The sequence below is a fragment of the Rhea pennata genome, chromosome Z (genome assembly GCF_028389875.1).
Source record: "Rhea pennata isolate bPtePen1 chromosome Z, bPtePen1.pri, whole genome shotgun sequence".
NCBI classification, from domain to species: domain Eukaryota; kingdom Metazoa; phylum Chordata; class Aves; order Rheiformes; family Rheidae; genus Rhea; species Rhea pennata.
Genome location: NC_084702.1, coordinates 61,347,551 through 61,368,788, shown reverse-complemented (window position 1 = coordinate 61,368,788; position 21,238 = coordinate 61,347,551). Strand labels below are relative to the sequence as shown.

Genomic DNA, 21,238 nt, shown 5'->3' with positions numbered 1-21,238 from the left:
GCCGTCATTAAGATCTGCGTGGGCAACATGATTCTGAGTTACTTACTCCCTAACTGCTGTGTGGCAAATCCACCTGCACCAAGGAAACTACAGCAATGAAGTGCATTTTCAGAAACAAGCTCTTGCTTATTATATCTAGCTCAATTTAAAAACTGCATTTAGCATCCAAAGAAGATTCTGTATGTACCTAAGGAAAGTGCTTCTGAGACGTTACTGAGCACATGGTAGTGTGTGCGATTCCTGAACTGTATTTGCCTTCACCATCTAAGAAAATAAATTCTCAAACTAAATTGACATTTTATGCTTCACTAGAAATATTATCGAATTCGTATCATTTTTTATAAGACTACAGGAATACTAATATGTAATTATAATGTTTCTTCATAGTGTTTAACGGAGAAAATAAAATGTCATCCCTTAAAAATTGCAAAATTTCAAAGCAACAATCTTAGATTCAAACCAGTCATCATCTCTCTTCCAGCTGAGTCACCTGGAAAATACAACTCCACAAATGCATACAAATGGATAATTTTTGCAATATTGCCTATTAAAGATCTGCCAATAGTTCTCAGCTGGGTTAATATACTATCTTAATCCAGTACTATGTCGCTCCTTCAACACAATACTATTATGTTCACTTATCTCCCTGTCAAATCACTCTTAATATAAATATCAAAGGCCTATGCGGCATATCTACACCTGCAGAGAAGTAATGAAGGAGAAATTGCAAAATTTCATGAGATTTTGTTTTACTTAAAAAAAAATGAAATTGCCACTGAAAAGAATATTAAGATTGTAAAAACAATTCTTCAGACATTAAGAATGTCAGAATTCAGTCTGTCCACGCAGCCATAATTTGCCCTTCTTGTGTGCCACAGATGTTGGAAACTGCATAATGAACAAACTAGGGAATGGTATTTTGGGGGTGAAGCAAAAGTTTTGTACTTAAGACAGAGAAACGCTACCCCAAAGAATTTTGTTTCGGCCCTGTCTCTGCCCTAGGTAAGTCTCCATCTTTTGAAGGCGCTACTCTTGGGCACTGCTTGCTCCCTCACTGAGCCAGACACAACTAAGCTCTGAACTGCACGGCCAAGGTCAGTGCAGCGTACGCCAGAGCTGATAAACCTGATGACAAGCAAGATGTATTAGTTTGGGTTTGGCCCTCAGCTGTTACAACTTCGGAGCAGAGCTGACTTGGCCCTGCCTAATGAGAAGGTAGTATTTGTTCATTTTAGAAAATTTGTGTAGATTGCATGTGGTCCTAGTCAAGTCATCCAAGCCAAACTTTCCACTGCCAGAAACTGTGTATTGCTAACTTTCATAAGAAGACAAAATGAAGACAAATGTTGAGCAAATATAAATGCTGAGTAAATGAATTGGTTTCTCTGTCTGACACCTCTGCTATTCTGCCAAAAACAAGGGATGCCTCAGTATAACATGGAGAAAAATCATCAAGCTCTCACTCTTTACCATTTTCCCAAGGTCCTACAGATTGGCCCCAAGATGTTTGCGACAGTGTGGCTGCCAGCCCACTCCCATAGAGGTTCAAGGTCTCTCATCCCCATCTCTTTGGGGACAGAAGCCCAATTAGTCAGTTGATACTGGATTTTAGATCTAGAGTCAACTTAGAAAATTTGTGCAAAATACAAAGCACGTCAGAGTATGACGTTCCTGATTTAGAACAAATAAATAAATAAATAAACTAATATTTAACTTTACTAGCCATATGTACTATTGCTTTAAAAAAGTATCAGTATAGTTGAAGTTCGTGTCATGAAAAATGTATCTCGTTATTAAATTAATAGAATTTTAAAAATACAAAGACTTGCAAAACATCCAAAGTGATTTGTGTTTACTGTTCTGAATTACTGATTTGTAACAGAGGAAATATTCTTTCGCTAAATGTTGCCTCAGCTCCTGTGAGAATTTCAGATGCCAGTATGCACAAAACACTTTTATACAACTTGACTTCGTCATATAATCTCAAGTCTTTTTCTGTTGTTAGAAACACTGACATACTAAGTGGAGCTGTTGACAGATTTTCTGCAGTTGGGATGAATTGTTGCTATGGAAAAAGTGATGAAGTTCTTTGTCATATAAAAACATTTCACATTCAATTTTTACATGGTTACCCTGAACAAAATCATTTTATTGATTTCTTCTAGTTCTAAATGGATGCCGATACCTTCTACTTTTTTCCCCCCTCATTGTTTTGGAACTTCACATTTCAGTTAGTATAACAATAAAACACACAGAAGATCCTCTGTCTAGTGCTTTCTTAATATTATTACATAGCTCAGAAAGCAAGCAATAAAGCAAAATAAAAACTGTATGCTCTGCTACATGGTTCTCTATGGTAGAACCAAATAATTCTAGGGAATGTCAGGGAAGATTACCATGCAACTGATAAAATCTCTCTATGTCTCAGTACTTTTCTGTCAGAAGAAAAATGAATCCTTATTTGCACTAGATCATAGCTTAAGCTGATGAAGAAAAGTATGAGCAAGGTCATTTCACTTTGTCTGTGTTGCACCACTGGAACAGTTAATGCCTCCAGGACTGAACAGAAAACAGCAGTTCCTGTGTACTCCCAGGCATAACCACAGTTGTATTTGGGAACTGTAATCAGGACTGCTATTCCAAAGGACCCATGAGATGTACATGAATGATAAGGAAAGATCTCTTCTGGCTACCCATTTCTTTCATCTCCAACTCTGCCCTCCTTTGCTATTCTGTTATATAACAGTTCTGGAGAGTAAGAAAGCCCAAGGATGTATGCCATGCCAAGTTTCCTTACGTCAAGTGTACTAGAAAGAAGGAAAAATTACCAGAAACAGAATCAAAGAATTAAAGGCTGTAGATACTACTTTTAAAAGCAATGGCGCTTCAGAAGTAAGTTTATTTCAGTTTTACCCCTATATTAATAGGAGTATCACCTATATTAATTTTCCAGATTTCTACTGCAAACTAGTGCACAGTTTTAAAATTGTACAGAAAAGTGCCCTTAAAGCTGGTATTGATTTGTTTTGTGCTTCAGTTAAAATGTTCAAAGCAATTCTTAGATTTCTACAATAGCTAGAATGTTGACATTACTAGAAACCATGAATGAACATTTAATATTTAGAAGATAAAGAGTGAACATTCTCTTGATCAGTAAACAGTGATAGCACTTCGTATCTGGAAAGCACTGGAAAAATATTAACTAAATAGAACATTATAATATCTATCACACAAGAGTTTAGTGTACTTAGAAATTAGAAGAATATAGTTTAAACAAGTTTGTTAAAACCACAGAACGGGCATGATAGCAGAGCTTGGATTAAAATTCCAGAGTACTTGGACCCAAGCTCATTCTACATCCACAAGGCTGTATGTTGCACTACCTGAATTTGCTTAAAACTCAGTGACTATCACACTTATTTGCCTGTTATTACTGCAAGTAGAAGTTACTAGTTTATATTTTGTTTATGCATGTACCACCTCTTTGAGGTGGAGAAACTCGTTCTCTGGAGATGGCAGGCTATTGCACACAGCAATCACACAACTATGCATTTATTCCAAAAGAAAAAATAGATGCATAACTGTAGTTCATTCTCCCCCACACTGTGACCTTACAGTGACATCACTACGATATATGTGTAGAGATTGATTTAAAAAGGACATCTGTATACTGATATGTGCTGCTCCACAGAATATATATCTATGTAACAAAATCTTTTTCAAATGTTAAAACTGTACTTTACAATTGATCATGAAAAATTTGGAGGTATCTGGAGTTCACCTCTCAGTATGTTGGTCAACTCACTTAAACCTGTTTCCTGTTCCAAAACAATTGAATAATAAGAAATGAATAATTATATATTAGAACATAATACTCTGTTCAAATAAATGAAGTGGGAAGGAACAGGTTTTATAGGAGTCCTTCCTGACCCTGACCCAAAGATTTCTACTCAGAGGCGTGAATCAGAAGCTGCCAGCTTAAGTAATATTGTGCTATTCTTTATAGAGGAAAGGTGGAGTTTTATTTTGTAGTAGCAAACAAGGAAATCAGTTATTGAGCAGTATTAATTTTTGTGGTAGTAATTTTATTTTTTGTACTGCTAGAAATATTTTTAAGCCACATTACATTTTATTTTAAACCTGCCACCAATATTTTTGTCATCTACTACTCTAAAATCACAATCCAATAGGATTCAAATACCATTATTTTACAGTCAACAAAGCTCCTGAAAAGCTAAAATAACTTCAAATTAGTACCAAAATCTCTACATACTGTAAATCATGTAACTATGTCAGGACAGGTATAAGGGCTGTTGAGAAGTTTACTAGGGAACTACCGAGAAATTCACTTGCCACTGGTGGCAAATAACATGCAGAAGAGGACCTTGCTAGGGAAACAGTCATTATTTTCACTTTTTTAGACTGGCTGAATTTAAGCAAATAACAATGGTGTGCCAGTTAAATTAATCTGAAATTGGATGGCCACTTATAATATTGTGCTTGACCTGTATTGTTCAATATATCAAGGGCAGCCTTCAAGAAGACAAAGTGACTCAGATAGTTGTAGTGGATTTTGATTAGATGACTTTCATAGGAAAGATAAGCCCCAACCTTACAAAACCTGCTTTTCTCCAGCCCTCCTGAGCCTCAAATATTAATGCTGCTGACAATGACTAGAAGGTAGCAGTAGCCACAGGGATTTTTTTAAAGTGATTTTGTACCAAGTTCTAATTCCTCTGGGGTGCTTTAGGACCTGAATGTCTAGAACCAAGGCACACCTCAGCAGACAGGTTAACCCACACAGGAGAGCAGGGAAGTCCAGGCTTATTGAGCAAATAAGCTCACCTCACCTCTTTCAGCTCAGTTAGCTATATATACTGCTAACCAATAATAATGGAAGTATAGTACTTCCATGAATCCAGAACCACATAACAGTTACTTTTATACTTTACTGAAAGCCTAGAAGTTGAATAATGTTTCCTGAAGCATTTACATGTTCATAAACTACATTTGCACTAATTTACACTGTAATTATACTAAGTGAAACTTCAGATTTTTATAAAGAAATGTACGTTGCATAGGAACTTGAGATGCAGATTTCCACCACTAAATAAATACTGACTTTCTACAGCTTGAAGTAGATGTGTGGTGCAGGACCTTTGGATGTTATTATTACTCATTCTCTAAGAGACCAGAGAAGGGATCACATGGTGATTCTGCTAAAGACAACTTATTCTAGGTGTCTGAAGTCACCAGAGTTCAACTCCTAAATGAAACTGCAGTTAGGTGATGACTGCTCTATTAGTCGTCATTAACCTTGTTACTGAATCTAGAAGCCAGAGGAAAAAAAAATCAGTAGCTAAATAGCTAAAATCCTTTCTCCAAGATCTGGAACAACTATTATTGTATCATTCATGTCAAGCTAGATAGGCTGAAATAAACATCATCAAAAACACTATGAAAAATATTCATATAACTAGACATATTTAGCATTATCCACTAAGCTAGTGACAGAAACTGTTGCAATAATGACATTTAAAGCTTGAAGAAATGTTGTTAGAGCTTCATAATTTATTTAAAGTGTCCTGAATGTTAACAATAAGGCAAACTTGCAAGAGCTCTTGTGCAAATAGGAGATTCTGTGCCTGTGAAGTGTAACAGGCTCTGTAAAATACGCATTTGAAACTCTGTCTATTTACTGGATGAACTATATGTCTGACAAAGTTGCCTCAGCCATAGACTGTACTCCCATAAAACAAAACATGAAGTCTCATGATTAAAATGAAATTACAGCCTATTTTTCACTACAGATTTCTTCTTTCAGTTCCAAAAAGTACATTACTAGTAGCTGATAGTGTTCCCCTATGCCTACGTGATTGTTCATCTGCATTCAAACTCTCCAAAACATTTAACCTGCTTCTTTCAGGCTTTCATCTCGAATTCCCTCTCTCAGAGTATCACTGCTGATACAGTCTTCACCTTACTGTCCGCAAACTGTAATATATTTAAGCAGATTTTTCCATTGGAAAAATCCTCTAATCCTCTACAGTAAATAGATACTTCCATCACAGAATTATTAGATGTTTGGAGTTAATTTTGTGAAGTCATTCAATATCAGCTACCCTTATGGAATCTATATAATGAGCTAAGTCTAGTCCAAAGTCTAAGTATCACTAAATGAATTAAATCACAGTTTGTGTACCAACTTTGTTTTCAAAACGAAGATTGCATTAAAGTTAAAGAAGGAAATGTATCTGCTGGTAATTAAGTTATCTTTCCAATGAAATATTTTATTTCTTTCACTTCATATAATCTGTTTCAGAATGTACACCATTCTTTAAATTGTAAAAGAATTAGTCTTTTCACAGCAAAGCTCATGAAGTCTACTTTAGAAAAGTTTTTTAAGCATAAGATTTTACATAAGTTACCATATACACTTCTTGGTAAAGAAACAAGGTTACCTTCATAATGTTAGGATTTCTTTTCAAAGTCCTGATTGTTTATATTGTTTAAACTTCCTCTATGAGTTCTGAAGCATAACCTTTTATTGCCAAAAGTACGTGGGTGAAAAAAGCAACTATTAAACACTTGCAGTTCATAACACAAATCTATACCTAACAAAATTATCAAAACAACTTACAGACCAAAAATGCTTTCTTTTACCTGTCTTTACTTTCTTCATATTTTTTAATAATGATGTTTCAATTGTGTGTATCACATCAAATGATGACAGATTGTTTTATAAGGCTTTTACATCCTAATAAATTTCTTTCTTTTATTTTTGATTGATGATGATCTTTGCATTGGGACATGCAAGTAGCAGCTTGTGGCACAGCCACATGACACAAAATATTTCTCTACATTGTGTAAGGTCTGTCTAGAGGTGAATATGTAATTAAATACAGTATATAGTCCAGAGAACATGAGAGCTCTGAGAACATACAGAAAATGAAAGACAAGCTCAGCAAGTCATTCCTGACGAAAGACTCTGCATTGTCAAAGCTGCTTCTATACCAGCGAGCCCAGATGTCACAAACTATTACGGGACCACGGGGACAACAGTTCTTTCTCTGAAACACACATTTAATACAATCACCACAGAAGAACTGCATACAGGTTTCCAGACCACAGTCACTGAACTAATATTTAAGTAAAAAATTATTCTCAAATAGTTTACCAGTTGGGTTATCCAGTTTAGCTCTCCTTCACATACACTGCATTCTTCTAAAACCAGCACTACCTACTTGGAGAAACACTATAGTTTCAGCTCCAAATACTTCTTCTGCAGTAAATTTTTTGTGTGTGTGCTCGATAGAGCTCACTGTGAGTTCAGTTCTTAGGCTTTTTAATTAATATATGTTTTGTGATCTTGCTGGATTTCCACATTTAATTATGTGACCCAATTTTGACTATTTCCCACGACAGCATGCATTTACAAAGTCATTATTTTTCTTTTTGATTATGTAAAATGCTACATGCTAAGATTGTAATTAGCTCTTTCTAAGAATTAAATCTCTGTCATGTGAATATGTAAAATAAGAACAGGTCCAATAGGTAGGAAATATTTTCAAAAAAAACTTAGATCTGGTAGCTTATGATTGTATTTATGAAAGTAAGTAGAGCAGATTTTAAAGCAGCAAGAGTTTGGCAAGACTGAAAATAAAATAGCTAACCTCCAGAGTCATCTTTCAGTGAACCGTGTCATTCCCAAAAGAAAACAACATGTTATCTGTGATTGTACATAAGTGTCTTCTACAAATTGTATTTATGGTTATTTTCAATTAAATAATTGTTTGAATGTAACTGACAAATTGTTGTGATATTAAAACGCCACATCATAAATATCTACTTTTCCTTTGATTTATTTAATGTGGAAATGTATATTGCTCAGATCAAACTGGAAATGCCTCATATGTTACTTATAAAACCTATGCTAGATAAAACCTATTTGCTGTCTTACCCTAATTTTGGACAAATTGGAGTCCTGAAGTATATATATATAGACAAAATATTCTTTAAAACATCTTGTGGATAGTCCTCTAGCAAGCTGCTGCTACTTGTTCTGACAAACAGGTTTTTTTTCAGGCTCAGCTGATGCACATTTATCACACAATCACAATAAAAATCAATAAAATATACAGGTCATATTCAAACAATTAATTCATACACAAAAAAGTTCTTAACTATCAAGGTAACAGTACCTAGAGATAGTCCCAAAAGTAAATTCATGCCTTAAAGAACACTATGAAAGCTCCTGGATATTCCAACTAAAATCAATCTGGCTCATAAAGCTAATATATCTAATTGTACATTTAATTATACATCATGCATTCTCAGACATCATTACATCTTAAAGTATTCCATGCTTACCTAAAACACTCTATTGCCCATAAAATCTCTGAATACTAGTCTACAGTAATCAACCTCTGTCAGGAGTATACCTGTGGAGCACTTGTCACAGTGAAATCCTAATCGATTAGTTCTCTGTTGTAACAGTATTTACTGTATGCTCATTATCTGGTACATTGAAGAATGTGCAATAGATACGATCACTGTCTAAGGGAAGGGCAATCTAAAAGGAAATAGGAATTGCAATCTAATAGGTAATGATTGCAATTAAAGCATTATCACATAGATGTAATACATGACCACAAATGTTTCTCTATAAAAATAAAGAATGAAACAAAGAGTATGTCCTTCTCTCATATTTCTCCATAGCCATGCATAAAGAGTGTCCTTTTTGGTTTTTTTTTTTTTTTCCTTTCCTTTGGACTTCAATTCTTTATGTGCTCTTTTAAGATCTGATCAGAGACTTACTGAAGGAAGGGTAAGCTATAGAAAATATTGAATGTTTACTAAGAGGGGAATGTGTGATTACCAGAAAAGAAGATCAGCACTTGCTTATACATAGTGTCATGCCACCTCTAATGCAGAAAGTGTGTTCAACTGCTTGCTGAATTTCTGAATTTTCAGGATTTAGAAAAGATGAAGTAAACCCACTGGAAATGCATTAAATAGACTGATTCACAAAGTATAAAACAGTAGATGTTCTATAAGGCTATCACCTAAAATTTTGCACTGAGGGGAGATGGTGTTATTACCACCTGGTGGCCAAGAACAGACATTAGCTGGGCATGCCTGGAAGGAAATATCTGGCAGTACATCCCATCACAACTGAGTGACCATATTCTACTGCAGACAGAGCCCAGCTAAGTACGTTACTTGCCCCAGATAGAAGCTGGTCCTAAGACCAGGTCAGGACAGAGGTCAGCCTTTGAGTAGTAGTTTTTTGCACTGTTCGAGTAGGTCAGAAGACAGGCAGCAGGTAGCACTTCAGCATGGTAGAAGTTGCTGGTTCTGGGTAACACTTGCTCTTTGTGGGACTGGCAGCCTGACTGTGGGAGATGCCCGGATCCCGCTCTCATTCTTCTTTCTTACTTAATGTTAGCTTATCTGTTGTTGTAACAAGCTCTTACAACATAACTACAAATCTCAAACAAGCTCAAGCTCTCTGAGAATGTAAAAAAGGAGAAGCCAGATAATTATCAGGCTATGCTAAAGCTGCAAGAATATGTATTCCCAGAAGAAATGCACCTCTTAAGAGATACAAATTACTACGAAATATAAAAACAGAACAAAACTTCTGGAGCTTTTATAACAGATTTGAAACTTTGAAGTCAAATATATGCAACTATAGTACACTTGTGAAATCCTTAGTTTAGGCCCAAATTACAGTGAAGTGCTGAGATTCAAAACAGAGAAAAAGCCTCACCACCAATTTCAACCAGAATGAAAGCATTGAAGATGTGTCAAACTGCAGAACAAACCTAGGTAAGACTGCTAAGGCTTGGGCAAAAACAAATAGATGTGTTACCAAACCAAAAACAAATTCACACATGCAAAACAGAGGCGAAGATAACAAGGAGTTTGTAAAATGCAATCAGAACAATCCAGCAAGAAGCAACATGGAAGATTACTTGAGCCTAATAGGCTTCCTAGGTGGTCAAGCTATAAATTAATAAAATTGCTTTACAGAAACTACTGAAGCGTTTTGTAAATCATTAAAAAGGAAAAAAAAAAGAAACTTAAGGAAATCAAACAGAATTTATGATGTTAGAAAGCTATAATAGTTAAAACATTTGAAACTGTATATAATAGCATGCAATATGATACTATAACATATATAAACAAAGTTTGGGGATGCAAAAGTGCTCTTGCAAAGCACTTACTTGTTTTTATGAGGTAATTACTAAACAAAGGCAGAACTAGAAACTCAGTTCCATTTCCCTTAAATTACCCAGAATTTCTACTAAATTTTGTCCAGCCCAGAAGAGGCCATGAAAAACAATGGACCAGACAATACCACGGTCTAACCAAAGCACTTCAGGTTTTAATACTTACAAAGTAACATAAGATCTACAAGGCAAGAAGGTCATCCACAAGACAGAAGGACTTAGTCAAAATGGTTGACATACATTTTCCTTTGGAAGGACAGGACAGGACAGATGCAACTGTTCCTGCTCTAAAAGAAAATGGAACATCTGGTTCAAATCAGCAACTAAAATCAGGGTGATTCGGCACTAACAGAACTATCAGGACAAACTCACTCTTCTTCCTGCTTCATATTTTTCTTCCTTACTCATGTATTTGTTTTTATTGTATTTATTACTGTTTTGTAAAATGAAGACTTTGATCGTTACGAAGTGGTTTTCGGGGTTCCTTCCTGACACCAGGAGCTCTGCTCTAACACAAAATCCCCCTCTGGGACAGTGCTCTTTGGCAGAATCTTTGCCTCTTCCTTCTTTAGGAAGGCAAAACGGGCAAAATGGACTCTGCCTTCCTCTCTCCCTCCTCAGCTTTGAGCTGTGGAGAAACACTATTATTTTCTCTCCAGTAAATGAAGTCATCAGTAGTTAACATCATTGTGCAACACCCTCAGCATATTGCAAGCAGCTCTCCAAATATCAGATAGCATCATGTCCCCCTAGCTTATTCTGTGCATATACGTACCCAGACACAAACATATACATACATGCACACTGTCTTTGCAAGCTTATTTCCTATTTGTATATACACATTTCCCTTACAGAATTTTAAGAAAGAGTGGATGTGTGAATTGAGTTATCCTACGTATTTGGAATACATTTCTTCAAGAATACTGACAATTAAATTATTTCCTGGGAATAATTTATGCATATTTTATGTATATCATTAAAATACAGGAAGAATGGATCCCAAACCATTCCAGAAAAAGAGTATAGTAACTCAACCTAAAAACTCTGAGAACCACTGGAAGACAGTCCTCTGTAATATGTCAGGTGATATCTTGCTTCTGTTTTTCATTAATATTTGGTCAGCTGATTTATGAAGTATGACTAAAACTGGGGTTTTAAAAAACAAGTTGTAGGTGAAACTCAGATAAATTAGATTTCTGAGACACAGAAAAAGGCTATTTTATTTTCTTAATTCAACAGAAACAAGGTCACATCTGCAAATGTCCAACTCTGATCTTCATCTCACTCCAATAATCGTCTCTTCCAAAGCTGTATATTTCATTTTAATAGTTCCAAAGGGACATTATTGTTAATTAAGTTGCTGCATCTGTAACCTGATTAAACATTGCCTTTAATCTTATGAGTACATGCATCTCATTAAATTAAGAAAATATGCTGCAATCTAGCTGCTCTTTGAAATATTTATTTATAATGCTCAAAGTTTTTTTCACTGAAGTTTGAACTACTCCATATGACTCGCTAGAACCTGTGAGTTGTTAGTATGGAGTATAGGCTGTTCAGAAACCCTACCCTTTCTTACGGTTCTTAGTGTAGTTATCATCCCTCTCTGCTTTGACGGAGCTTCCTTTTGGAATGCTTTTCATATTACAAACTGTAGCTATTTAGTTCCCTGAGAAGCACAGAACAGCAAGGAAGGAGAAGAAAACACACATATGTGTTAAAGGTCTTTGAAGAAAATATATTTGAAAATCAGAAGGTGTAGTGAAGAAAAGCCTACAATTTCAGTTTGGTGTAGTTTCCGCATCGCTTAGTATTGTTTTAGAATAGTGTGAATCCAGAAATGTAGAACCACAGCAAGAAGTTAGGCTGTGGAATAGCAGCATATTTATGACTGACAGCTTAAGGTTTTGTAGGTTTTTGTAATTAGTGCTAAAAGCGCATAAAAAGATATTGTGCAATATAAAATAAACATAGACCTGAGTTTATCAATACCCTTATGTCAGCTGCATTCCTAAAGCTCACAATGGCACACCCTACCCATATCTGCCTCAACTACTTCTAAGGCATCTATCATTTTCGTATCCAAGAGCCAAAGTCAATGTAAAAATATTTACTATGGGTGGGGACAAAGGTTGGTTGAATTCAGAGGAAAGTACTGTATATAACTGAGTACATACTTGTATTCTTACAGTCAATAATTATAGTAAAAGTTTAGGTTTGGGAGCTCATGTTAAAAAACAAGTCTAAAGAACAAAAACACAAAATGCAAAATATTTACTACATTTTAATGAGCCCCAAAAGAGAAAATATAAGTAACTGAATTATGAATTATAACAAACCCAAATTTTATCATATTAAAGAATGCCATATATCATTACCAGCAGTATCTGAAAACATCAAAAAAATCAGAGGCATAAAATAGTCGGTCCAAAATTATCTACAGCAGGAAAACTGACTGAACATTTTGTGTTCACAGGGAAATATTAAGGCAACAAATACTAAAAAGAGAGCACATGCATGCCTTGACCTTGTATTTTCTATTAAATAGATGTAATTTATTTGCTATGTGTCAGTGGCCTTGCTATCCTGCTCCAAATATTTAATAACTTCATGCTTCTCATTCCTTTCCTACAGGTAAGAGTTTTTCATGGAGAATAAAAGAAAGCTGACTTCCCACAGGAGTTACTAAAGTCGTATGGTGCAAAGTGTCTAAACATCATTCCACAGGCTGTTACGCAGGTGCCACAGATCAGCTGCTCGCCCAGCTGGGGAGCTGTCACATCCGCCCCTCCTGCCCCGTGCCCCTGGACCCACCTCCCACCCTAACCACCTCTCACGCGAACTGGGCTGGGGCACAGGAAGGCGTACAGAGAGGCAGCCAGGAGAGCAAGGCAACTCAGCCTGTCAAACACACACCAGAAAAGTTCATTTATCTTGCCCATGGCTGATTGTAATGTGAGCTGCGGTGTCATTATATTGAACATATCTTAAAGGAATACAGTTATTTTTGTTGTAAGCAGTAAGTTGATATAATGCAGATTTCTGGGGAAGTCGAGCTGTTTCTGCTGAAGTATGTTTGAAGTCCTGACCGCACAGCTTTGAAAGGCTTTGTGCTTCTCAGTTGTTATGCTGCTGTCCTATCATAGACTGACAACGTTCAAGATGAGTTGTTAGTTTTGGTTTCACATTTATAGGCAAGACCAGCTATTCTGCTGCTCTGAAATGAAGTTTTTCAGAAATTTCTCTGTCGTAAATCAAGATCCTATGCTACTCCAATATTTACACCTTTTTACTTCAACTCACTGCTAATGCAGCATCTTTTCCCTCTACTAAAACCTTAACATAAGCAATCTGAAAGCCTCTCTGTCACCTGTGGGTGGCAGGAGGAGGAGGAGATAGAGAGGAAAGGAAAGGGGAGAAGGACTCACATAAAATGTCAAAGCTAGTGGTCAGTGATGAAATCCAAGTGGAAAAAAATATCAAGAAGTTTTCTGTTACACTTTCATAACCAAAATTAAAGATATAAAGCTCTCTTTCTGAACACAGTGCTTGGAAACCTCCCATTAAAAACAAAACCAAAGAAATATCCATTGTTCAAGTCATGCATTCCTGAATAAAACTGGTAAAGAAAAACAGTTTTAAATAAATGGCTCCACCATTTTTTTAAGCACTCAAACGTGACCCAATTTGGGCATAATTTTCATGACAACTTTTATGCATGATGTAGCTTTCATAAAATACAACACTTAAACTTCTCTGGAAAGGTGGATCATAAGTCTTCTTACAGAAGATTTAAAGGTTTGCATACTGCATCCACTTTTTTTTCCCCCCAAATCAGAAGTAATCACGTGCCTTTTATATAACATGCCATCTCCCCATTCTGTAAATGGATGCATCTATGAACATTGCATCATATAATTAAATAACCTCATCATATAACAAAAAGAAAAAAGGTGTTTTAACAGCTCACAACCAGGCCATATATGCAGTACCAAATCTTCCTGCCATATGACTAAAAATGTAAGCTTCTTTAATCATGTGGCAGGATATAAAATAGTGTCACGGTAAAGTGGATTCATTTTGGGATCAACGGTTTTGCATTCACTAGTGGTTGGAATGAGTTTGTCACATGACTTTAAAAGTTTTTATGTATGCATGAACGATGGACTGCACAAGATGCATAGACAATGAATTTAACTACTGTTCTAAAACTATAGACCAGATAAAATCAGAAAAACTAGAAAATTAGAGTACATACAGAAAGTATCGTAACTATAGAGGAACAATCTTTATGTACTCAAACCAGTACAGTTCCACCAACATACAACATTTGGGAACAAACTTACAACTATTCCATACTCCAAGTATCATTCTTCCTGCAAGCCATTTAAAACAGATGATACAGACATGAGATTAAGACCACCATACGGTCTACAAAGCCAAAGGATCTAGAAACCACTTGTCTGTTACAAGGCATCTCAGTTTTCTAAATAGTCAGCCATCTGAAGAGATATCAGTAGCTACGGACTTGATAGGATTTGGCAAGAAATAGATTTTGGAGGCACACAGTTGTGTTTCTGCTGTTTCTTCCCTTCATCTGACAGTAAATGTGATTAGCTGCTTAAGTCTTTTGGCTTTTCCCCTCCAACTCCACTGCTGAAACGCTATTCCTCTCTGCAAGTTCTCAGTTACTTATTCTATTTCTGCTCAGCTCTCCACTTCTCTTTTCATTAAGGGAAAAAAAAAAAAAAAAAAAAAAAAAGCACAAACCACTTAGAAACAAGTACGAATTGTTCAGCATCAGTATTTTACAGGTTTAGTACTTCACGCATTCAGATAAAAATAAACATTTCCTAATCTCCAGGTGACGCTGAAAACGGCACTAACCGAACTCAAAACTTCCTGAAGCTTACTTGAGGAAGGGTGATTAAACAATATAAACAATATTCCACCTTTTAATCCTGTGCCAACCTTGGCCCTTTAATGTTTCCCAGACCTGCTTGTCTGCTTCATCATTGCCCCTTTTAATATGCTTACTTTTGCTGTCTTCTTAAACAGTCTACAATAACTGTTATATTACACACCTAATCATAATTGATAATTTTCTCCGTAGATTTTTGACAAGTTTTTACTTATTTTCATCTTACAATGTAAAACCATTTTGCCTGAACTAGTTTTTTATCCTACATGCTCTCACTAGTATACAGATTATTCAGTAAAGACCAATGGTTGGAAGTCCTTAATATTGTTGGGGTTCGTGCATAATTCTGAAGTGAAAATGAAATCTCCTAATTTCATTCAGTTCTGTTACGCACACAGTTACTTAAAGGCACAAGTTTCAAAACAAATATTCCTTAGGTATAAAGGCATATTTGTTTTCCCATCCTTTTCAAAATATAACAGTATTATTCTATGAAAGGGGAGCCTTTTACTCTAAAACAGGTCTAAAATTAGTACTTTGAATAACAGCAGTTCTTTTGATTTTTTGCTATTACATTTTGACACACTATAAATTAGTATGTTTGTCTTTGGTTCATTTTTTTTTTCTTGGTGATGTACCCAAACACTTCACTCACATGCTTACCCTAGACATCCTCCTCTGCTGTTTCTTATTTATTATGCTGCATACATATTCATTTTTGTATCACTGATTAATCCCTAAATTTCTATTACCATTTGCCTAGCAAATGCATCCTCTACTAGATTTTCACATGCACAGTATACAAATACATTCTGGCTACAGATACACAAATATTAACAATTTAGGCACACATAAACAATCTGCAATGCACATACAGGGTTTATACCTGCCACATAGCTGCAATATAAATCTAATTTCAAATGCAAATAAACTTGAATAGAAATAAATCCATTCACTGCTTAGAATACAAGACTTCTTTTCACTGAACATTTTTTACTTGCCTTTCTTTAAATAAGATTTTTCTCTGAAAAATAAATAAAGGAAAATCTCACAAGAAAAAAGGAATAGAGCATGTAAAGATATCAGGACCATCAAAGCAAATACGAGTCTATTGTTGAGTTACAGTAATCTCATATGCATCATTTTGAAAAGAGTAAGTCCAGTAATGAAATTATGATGCTGTATTACCGAAGATGTTTGTAACAAAATGAATATCTTTTATAAATTTGCTCAAAAACACATGCCTCAGAAATGATCCAGTAATAAAAATGAAGTGTGAGTGAAACAGTTAACACAGGGATCCATTTCTGCCTTTCCTCTCTTTATTCTAGTGACAGTTTTAATTAAAATCACTATTTCATATACAATATCTATTTCCATCCATTCTTCTCTATCTTGTCCTTCTTAATTTGAGCTCTATTAAAAAAATAAACAAACCTATGTTTTAAGTTTTTGAGTTTGAGGGCAGAGGGGCCATAAATTGACCAGAAAAAAAGAAAGAAAAAAAAATCTCTGCTCACTCACTCTGGTCTGAACAGCACAAAATCAAGTAAGTACAAGGCCTTCCTAAGACTCCTGTTTGAGTTTCTAGGGGGAGAGGGGGAAAAGGGGTCAATTACCTAAGAAACCAGAGAAAACAAAATAGTTTTTGTAAAAGTAGATATGTTTATACCTTACATCTCGAACATAACTTACTATATTAAACTTCAGATCTGAAATTAATTTGAATGACAAATTAGAACTATTAAAACTCTCTCTCTCTCTCAATCTGAGAGATTCACTCTGAGATTAAAGAAACAAATATAAGCACTGACAGCAATGCTCTGTAAAGAACAGTAAGCCTGACGTTTCATGACAACCTGTTCAGTGCTTACCAGGTATGTGCCACGGTGAAACGCCGCTGCTTTGGTATATTGCTATTCAAAAGCATCCTGCGTAAAAGCCTCGGAGAATTTCGAGGAGAAATAACTGGAGATAACCGGGGAGAAGCAGATGAAGATTTCCTAGATGTCCTGAGTTTTCCATGTTGCAACAGGTTTTCCCTCAGGGTCTTCACAAGATCTTCATTTAACCATGGATTTTGACAATGTGAATTATCTACTTCAGGAACAGTCAAGGTGTCTGGACTTGTCTGCTGAGCCATGTTTTTCTCAAGTTTGTTACTAAGATCTAATACAATCTAATACTAGTTTGACTGCTTAAAATATTTTCTTTCTAAATCAATTTGAAAGAAGCATGCAGAGCTTCAACTCAAGCTCAGCCTATTCTGCTTTCAACATGGTGTCCTCAGCGTCTCTCGTTTAGATAGCAATCTGCAAAGAAAAAAGCAAGCTAACTCCCCCGCAGAGACCTATTAAACATTACCACTCCTCTCACAATCCTGTTGCCAAAGATCACTTACTAGCTATCATAGCAAGTGAGCATGGGAGGAAGAAACTGCCTAGCACAGCCTTTGTCGGAGCTATAAAGCTGCCTGTTAAACTATTGGAACTAATGTGCTGCAGCTGCTTGAGTGACTTCTGGTTATGTACATAAAAAGTGCTGGAGGAGGGCTCAAACATCAGATGCGTGCTCATTTTGTTCAGTTATTCTTTCCATCTGCTTATTCCTGAGTCTGCAGAGAGGTTGAAAGTAAGAGCAAATGTCAAATATCCTCTTCTGTTTTTTCCAGGATTTTCAGTGTTTATCTTTTTGGTCTCAATTTACAAATGAAGATTACAAACTTCTCTATCTTAAGATAACAAGCAACTGCTACCATCAAATTGTGTAAAGGTTTCCCCCTGCCTCAAAAAAAAGGCAGGTTCTTTAGAATCCCTTTTCTTGTGCATCTAGGAAACACTAATACTTTCTAGCTCACATCTTCCAGAAATACAAAACAAATGTGAGGCTAAGATCTGCTTAAAAAAAAAAAATCAGATTATAACAACTACTGATAGCTGTTCAGTGAGGTATTTTAATTCCTTATATTATCATATCATGACCTCTGCTTGGGCTAGGAAGTGCCTTATTTCTGTTCAAAGCTGGTAATGAAACAAACTATCTAACGATACTAAAAGAGAATCTTTATATTACAAAGCAGCAAAAGTACTTACATTTATTTACTATTAAATTTCATTTTTGAAATATCTTTTTTTTCATGGCATTATGCAAGCAAGATATTGCTGCTGCAGTTTTCTGATCCAAAAAAGCTTTTGCAGTCAATCCTGTAGTATTTTTTTAAATTGGAATAACTAACTACAGCTATTCAGAAAGAGGGTATTTTTTCAAACACTCATTTTTTTCATGTCTGATTGATAGTGGACAAAGACCTGTAGAAACTGATGGGAAGGTTGATATTTACTTAAGCTTAATACATCACAGCAACAACAACAAAATCTTTTCAGTTATACCCATACTTCCTGTTCGTCGTACAAAGACGGATGACCATCCTCTTACAAGAGATTTCTTTTTAACAGAAAAGGATTGGCTATGCATCATTTTCATTTGTGCATTTTTCTTTATCTTACAATGCAGCATTCCTTTGTGAGTAAGAATTTGGTTTTAGCAGCAAACGTAATGTCCAGGTTTCACTGGTGTGAAGGGTGCTTGAGCACAAGTACAGGGCCATGTGTTAGAGGCAAATTCTGTTTTCTGTCTTGAGGTGAAATCAGAAATCCTGCAAAAGCAGTTCTCTGTCACGACAGAGAGGAATCACCTCTGCACTTAGCAGCAAAGCCACACTGCATGATAAGAGTTAGGATGAGAACATCATGATTCTGACAGAAGTGGAGCAGAACTGCATCTGAAAGGTCAACTTACATTAAGAACGGCATCGTTATCATGTGTCAGCCCCATTATGTAGATAAGTTTAACCGTACTACGTCATATATGAAATTTGATAACAATGTATTTACAAATTTAACTCAATATTGGACAGTGCTACAGGAGGCAGAAGTCATTGGGCATTCTGTTTCTGTATATTTCTCCAAAAATGTGATATAGGATTTAATCTTATAGCCAAATATGGACTAAAATCCAGATATGATTACAATTACAGAAACAGAGCTTAAATTAAGCTTCATTAGCAATAAAATTTAAACTGGAAATGAAGTGTTAATCACGAACAGAGAAAGAATTAGAATTAAATCATTACAGCATAACTAAAACAATAAATGCTTCCATCTCTTTTCCACTGAAAGAGCAGTACATATGGCACTGCCCCCCAACAGGTAGGCAGCATAAGCATTTTCAGATTTTATGCTGCTTATCTGATCCTTAGGAAAAACAAAAATTTTACTTCTCTCTCTATTACTCTATCTATTATTTATTAAAAATGCGACCAGTTCTATGTGAATTCAATTGTTTTTTCAAACAATATACTTGGTATAATGAAATTAGGTTCTTTTATGCTATGAAATACTGCCACCTTATGTCTACTCTAATGCACAGTTTTAAGCCAGCACCACAGGAGTCGTCTTACAAAACTAGAGAGCAAATCTTTTGGGAGATCAATGAAGTCAGTAAGACCATTAACATTGAAATCAAGGGACACAAGGATGATTATAGAACAGAAATGTTTTAGTCAATAGACTGATAGTTTTATTTCCCCTGCTCCTACGAATAACTAAAACTAAATCCACAAGAATGACTGCCTTGACACACGTTAATAGGTATTGAGTGGGTGTGCCTCATATTCAGTGAGATAACATATAATGTAGCTATAAACTTTTTTTAAGATCACTAGAATAAAGCCTTGACAGAAAACTATCCCATAGAGAAAAATGATCATTCCCAGTTCCTCTAGCTACATAATGAAATGCTACTAAAAACAGATTTTTTTTAATAAAAACAATGATTCATTAATGAACACTCTTACAGGGTTGTCTCTTAACATACCTGATTTTCTTACTAACAACTATTCTTAACATTAGGAAGTCTTGTCAACTGCTTCCCTGAAAAAAAAAAAAATCTTCAGGGTAAAATCAAAAGGCATTTTTCCTCATATACTGAGAAAGGAAAATGCAGGGCACATCTTAAACTGCTGTAGGGTTTTTAATCATTACAAAAAATGTACTTTTAATGTTTTTTGACAGATTTGATTCTCTGGGCTCTTCTCTAGTCCTACTAGCAAAAGGAGACTGCTGAAAGCAGGCTGTTAAATTCCACCAAAAAAAGATATTTACTGCTTCTTTCAAAACGGTAACATTTGAGAGCTTATATACAACCTTGTTCTAAAGGTAATGCTGATGCTGCTTTAAGCATGTCCATATTGTATGTCCCAAGTGCATTTTTCTTCCCTTCAGAATCAATATTCTAATTTAATATATTCAGTTAAATTTAATTTTGAAGGTTTTGCTTAGTCACAGATTCATAGGTTATATCATGATCAGATTTAATCCAGCCTACTATATGTTTCACTAAATCAGATTAAGGCTCAGAATGAAAGAGCTAAGATCTCTTTGCAACAGAACATCAATATTACAAAAATCTGGAAGTAACCAGTAGCTTGAGATCCTCCTATTCTATTCTAGTTACAACTTAAAGATACTCAAATATAAAATTCAAGCTTTCAATTCTTATACTTTTCAAAAAAATTGTCATGAAATATGGTCATTATGATAAACATACTTAAATATCACAGTCTCACATTTCTGTTAGTCATGAAGACTAGAATCAGCTATAGCACACAGAGGAGAATAAGCTGATAAATTCTACAACTAATACTGTGCAAGATTAAACATGGGTTGATATCATATAAAAGAGACTAAAGAAGGATCAAAAAGTAATTTCTCTGTTACAACCATTTCAAAGACAGAGGATGATAAAGTTACTTTGATATTATAACTATTAATCAAAAATAAAATATTCGATGAGATTGCAACTATTTTTAATTACTTTTAACACAATACACAAACAGAGTTACAAGGAGGAAAAGAAGTATTCTATATGAAACACAAAGAGAATAAATTATTCAATATACTAAACAGGATTAAGGAGAGAATTCAAGATAGGAGTGAGTGCAAGTGAAAGAACGAACTTCTCAGGTGCTGCTTCTTTGAGAGCAAGTGGATCAAGATCATGGGATACTTTCAGCTGGTAAGGA

At 35.3% G+C, this 21,238-nt stretch overlaps 1 protein-coding gene across 2 annotated transcripts in view; it reads right to left on the bottom strand.

Moving 5' to 3' along the window:
• PDE4D (phosphodiesterase 4D) overlaps window positions 1-21,238 on the bottom strand; it is a 391,310-nt gene that overhangs the window by 327,355 nt on the left and 42,717 nt on the right. The window contains exon 1 of one of the 2 annotated variants that reach the window (XM_062600695.1): window positions 17,031-17,299. The exons of the other annotated variant lie outside the window; for it this stretch is intronic. Coding sequence (XP_062456679.1) covers window positions 17,031-17,299 — 269 coding nt within the window. Of the gene's footprint in view, window positions 1-17,030; window positions 17,300-21,238 lie in introns of those variants that run through there. 2 annotated transcript variants of the gene reach the window in all.